This window comes from Chenopodium quinoa, unplaced genomic scaffold (assembly GCF_001683475.1).
Source record: "Chenopodium quinoa cultivar QQ74 unplaced genomic scaffold, ASM168347v1, whole genome shotgun sequence".
Classification (NCBI taxonomy): Eukaryota; Viridiplantae; Streptophyta; class Magnoliopsida; order Caryophyllales; family Amaranthaceae; genus Chenopodium; species Chenopodium quinoa.
Genome location: NW_018743175.1, coordinates 1,763,624 through 1,769,114, shown reverse-complemented (window position 1 = coordinate 1,769,114; position 5,491 = coordinate 1,763,624). Strand labels below are relative to the sequence as shown.

The 5,491-nt window shown below is 30.7% G+C and overlaps 1 protein-coding gene across 1 annotated transcript; it reads left to right on the top strand.

Moving 5' to 3' along the window:
- Positions 1-492: 492 nt before the first annotated feature.
- On the top strand, positions 493-3,648 carry LOC110732384 (nudix hydrolase 8-like). Its single transcript, XM_021912319.1, has 9 exons — positions 493-931; positions 1,267-1,490; positions 1,567-1,632; positions 1,972-2,109; positions 2,198-2,275; positions 2,395-2,445; positions 2,678-2,712; positions 2,937-3,045; positions 3,161-3,648. The coding sequence occupies exons 1-9, from the start codon at positions 808-810 to the stop codon at positions 3,365-3,367; spliced, it is 1,032 nt and encodes a 343-aa protein (XP_021768011.1). The 5' UTR covers positions 493-807; the 3' UTR covers positions 3,368-3,648.
- The last annotated feature ends 1,843 nt before the right edge of the window (positions 3,649-5,491 follow it).

Sequence of the window (5,491 nt, the reverse complement as noted above, 5' to 3'; positions counted from 1 at the left end):
GGGATTTAATTAAAAGTGAATTTGTAATTTATAATGACATATATCTAATCTTCAAAATTGATTATGATTGGATAGAAAGAGATTTGTAATTTTTATTGATTAAAAGTGAATTAAAGCTTAATTGATGATTGATCGCGTTGAGTTTTAACGTAGGAACAAGTTTTTTTAGAGTAATGAAACTTTTAACTAAAAATATAAGGAGTATTAAAGTTATATCATGAAATTTGAGAATTTAATGAAGAAGATCTCACTTGTAACTGTCAAACATCAACGAAAAGAGAATAAATGGCTAACATATCACTATATTAGTTCAGCGAGCTACTCTTAAATTTTACTAATAGGCTCACATAGTTACATATGTTACATATGATCAAACACTTTCCTACTAATAGGCTTACCGCGTTCCTGTGGACGGTGTAAAAAAATATTTTCAATGTGTCAAATTTCAAGTTTTAAAATTTCTGTTTGTTGTACTTGTATATAATAACAACCACATATCCTTAGGTTTGCCCAACTTAATCCAATTTCTTTATTAAAAGGATCCAGATATCTTGGGAGCTCCATCACAGGGCCAACTCCCCCCATTTTATTTTCTCTCTCCTCATCACTACTGATTCCTCGCACAACACTCAAGAACAGAAACAAATACGTCTCAAATTAAATTATTTGTTGTCAAAAATATTATCTTTGTTCTTAATTTCAACTGAGTTTAGTCACATTGAAATTGACCCACCAACAATCATAATTTATTTATGATACCTGGGAAATTAGATCTTCTAATTCATTCTTAATTAAGGGTTTTAATTAATGGAGCTCAATATGCTTGAAGCTAAATTCCTCTCTCTTCCTAAAGATGTTGGTTTCAGAACTTCTTCATACCCCACTTCCCTTTTTGGGATACATTCATATCCAAAGTCTAATTCTTCTAAAGGTATAATTTTTTTCTTATTTTATTCTCTCTAATTTTCTATTTTTAATTTGGGATTTAAGGTGCATTACATTTTTTATAAAGGTTGTTTTGATTTGATTTTTCAATTTTAATTTATGAACAGAGTACAAAAAACAGAGTATCCTCTGCTTTAAATTTGTCCAATTCATGAGAATAATCCGTAACGGGTGTATTGTATACAATAAGTCTAGGCGTGACAAATCACATAAAAGTCAACTTCGCAAATTTTTAGTTTTTGTATGATAAATGTGGTATTTCATTTTATGATGTTGAGTTTAAAAATGAAGGGTTTGATTTAAATTTTGTGTTTTATGCAGTAATTTGTGCAAGGGTATCAAATTCAGCCACTAGTAATAAAGTAGCAACTTCAACATTGTTGTTCCAAAGTAAGATTAATGGGATAAATGAAGCAATTTCAAGAACTTTGGATTATTTTGATGATGAGTATGGAGGAGTTATTGTTAACCCAGATAGATTACCATCTAATCCAAATGTTTTTGCTTCTCTGCTTCAATCTTCACTTTCTCAGTGGATAACTAAGGTAAATTACTTCCATTTTCCGTTGATTTCTTGGAAAATCATCAAATTGATGCTAAACAAGGTTTTGATGTTTTTAGGGAAAGAAAGGAGTTTGGCTTAAATTGCCATCAGAATATTCAGAGCTAGTACCTATGGCAATAAAGGTGAATCTTAAAACCCCTTGAAATATAATTTACTTTTGAATCGAGATAATTGTTACTCCGCACATTATTAGTATCAACCCGACTATATGGTTTGTCTTTGCTAGTTTTGAGCATTCAGGCAAATATTTTAGATAATATTCACTCTTTTTATAATGAAATAATTGGTCATATTTGAAAATTGAAGTAAAATTTTTAAGCTGGAGTGATTGTATTTTCACAGTATTGCTCAATACTGTGATAAATGGTCAAATATTACAAGCTTTAACGTCAACATCATATATTACCATTATGTTGGAGCAAAGGGACTTATTGCTAGTTTGCTACCTATAAATTATGTAGGAAGGGTTCCAATATCATCACGCAGAAAGTGGTTATGTAATGCTAACCTATTGGATTCCGGAAGGGCCATGTATGCTACCGGCCAATGCCTCACACCAAGTAGGGGTTGGAGGATTTGTCATCAATGACAAAAATGAGGTGCAATTTCCTTGCAATTCTTAGTATATTCACACTTCAAGATAAGTGAATATTATCCTGAGGATCATCGTTTATTGATCATTTATAGGTGCTTGTGGTGCAAGAGAAGTATTGTGCTCCACCGTATGTTGGCTTTTGGAAAATTCCTACTGGTTTCATTCATGAGGTATTCGATATTTTCTGTGGCTCAATCAATTTCTGCCTACGTTCCAAACAAAGTCTATGTAGACTTAATACCTTGTTTTCTATTAGCTCATGTTGCTTCTGATTTGTGTTGTTGATTAGTCTGAAGAGATATACACTGGAGCTGTTAGAGAAGTCCAGGAGGAAACTGGGGTGAGACTGAAACTTCCTTTGGCCTATGATTTGTTTAGTCCATTCATTAACAAGTTATGAATTTTGTTGTTTATTGCTGTCAGTGTACAAAATTAACCTAATTAGTATCTGACTAAACTTATGAAATCTCATCAGAAAGTGAGAATTGGAAATGATGCCGAGCATGTTATGTTAGCATAATCCAGTGTCTGCAATGCATAGATGTTGATTTTGTCTTGTTGAATGTTTGCAGATCGATACTGAATTCGTAGAAGTAATTGCTTTCAGGTAACTAAACTTGGTCCATGTCATAGTTAAGCTTGGTTTTAGAGACTAATGAGGGGTAGTGAACTTGCAATATATTCCTTAGCAACTTTTCAAATATTTAATACAAGTAGCACAACAGATATGCATTATTCAATTTACTTGCAGTTTATATCAACCCTCCATTGATGAGGGACTACAATTACAGTTTATGTCTGTAAAATCTAAATGTAAAACTTAATTTTCAGGCATGCTCAGAACATGGCTTTTGAAAAATCAGACTTGTTCTTCATTTGTATGCTAAAGCCTCTTTCTTCTGAAATCAAGGTTGATGATCACGAAATTGAAGCTGCAAAGGTATGCAGATTACTGGATTGGAGTTATTATATGTTAAGGCGTTAGACTTTGGCCTTTTTGACAATCAAACAAGTATTAACTTTCTAATTTCTTATCTTTTCCTGCACATATGCAGTGGATGCCTGTGGTAGATTTTGTAAAGCAACCATGGATCCAAGAAGACAGCATGCTTAAGAAAGTGACTGACATATTCATCGCGAGGATGGGGAAGAAATACTGTGGACTCTTCGCGCATCATTTGATCTCCAAATTTGATGATCGATCATCCACCTTATACTACAATGTTGTCAACACTCGGGACTCCAACTGCATTGGAGCATAAGTTTAAGGTACTGTATTACATAAAGTTCACTCGATCATCATAATGAAAAGTCTCAATTTCCACACTATAGTAAGGTGGACACATGAGATAGATGTGAGTCATGTGACCTGTTGAGTTTGGCTAGACATGTATGTAAGCATATCGATTGTTCGGGTATGGAAATATCCACTTTGATATTTACAGGGTGGATATTATTAGATGGACACATACATTATGATGGATGTAGATATTATCATTTGTACTTTTGTACATATAAATTGACTAGTTTGTTTGCTACTCAACTGATCTTTTCTGTTTTTTTGTTGATCATTAGGTCTTTTTAGCTGTTCTTGTTTGAATCTGTTACAGATATTTTGTAGTTTAAGACTTCAGTTTGCCACAAGTTGAACTAACCATCCCAACTCAACTACTGGAGAAACTGATATGTTTACTTGATATGTACATATATCTTAAATGTTGAATTTACTGGTTCAATCTGATTCCTAATCTTCGACTTACCTGAATTAGACGGTACCTGATCAGCCATGTCTTGATCTGATTGTGCCAGGTTTGGGTTAAGTTTTCGGACGCGATTATCAAGAGCTCTGAACAGACTAAAAAAATTATTGTTTGATTCAATAGACATGGTCAATTTGATCTTAAAGAGAGTCTTGACTTGGTTTGAACATGACCTAAATTACAATAAATTATATTTGATGTATCATTGGACAATCAGACATGACCATGACTTAACTTGAATAGTTATGACCTATATCGGCTATTTGCAATTATGCAAAGCAATCACATTCAATGATCACTCACCCTAATAGATAACACTCTTCCAAATCTTAAAGGCAAATATTAGTTGCCTACTCATAAACTTACCTCAAAGCAAAGATGTGTTTACTCTTTATCATCTAAACAAATTAATACGGTTGACCATTTCTCAAAACCAGATATTAAAATGAATCAGAGAAAATAAAATTTGTTTTGTACTCCGTAATGTATAAATATGCAAAACAAAATACATTAGTGACTAGTAAATTTCAACTACAATCAATAATAATAATAACATAATACTAAAACAGATATCAGTGGTGACACATGTCACTTTATGATGTCGTTTTTTCCCTACAAAAACCATTTTCCAAAAATAACTATAGTCTAACTTTATTTTTCTTTTTATATTTTCTTGATTGACAACTTATTTAAGACAATAATATTATACTATATATATTTAATTTATATATTATAATAGAAATTAAATATTCTTAGGCCCCGTTCACTTCACCTTAATTTTGCTGAACTGAAATTATTTTTACTGAAATGAACTTATACTTACTGAATTGAACTTGTTTTTACTGAACTGATTTTATTTTTACTGATTTAAATATTATTTCTAGTGATATATATATATATATATATAATATATTTAAAATAATCTATTTTTGTAATTTATATAGTTGGCATATATCACGATAATATATTATGCCAACCATTTAAATTTACATAATATTGTATATAAAAATGGTTGGCCTATAATGATAATGTATATGATTGTCAAATTAAATATATCAACTCTGACATGCATGCGTATATATATGAGACTGTTAAAATATATAGACCTTGTTACAAATAGTTGATCGTTAAAATAGTTTCGAAAGCAGCGAGTTGGAGTTCATGATCTCAAACCCAAAGACTTTAGCACAATTTATGACATGCATGAAAAAAATCTGGTTAATTAAATATTTTGGTTTGAATTGTCAGTCAATTTTTTACTACGTATACGTTGATTAACTGCGTGGAATTTACAGTATAGCAAATATTGGTAGTTTGATTGATCATATCAAGACATGTGATATTTAAGCAAAAAAAATTATAATGACATATTTGTAGTATTGTATAGATCATGTATATATAATCATATATGAATATCATATTTCAATATCTTATTGAATTTATTGTAAATGATTAGGTATCTTATTATGATGAACTTGTTACCCATTTATAAAATATAGTACTTGTATTTACCAAATATAACTGACTACAATATTATCAATAAGACATAATATTTTATACTAGACAAAAAAAAAAGATATTATATTTTATAACTATACAATATGTGATAAAAGTGTAGACAAAAGT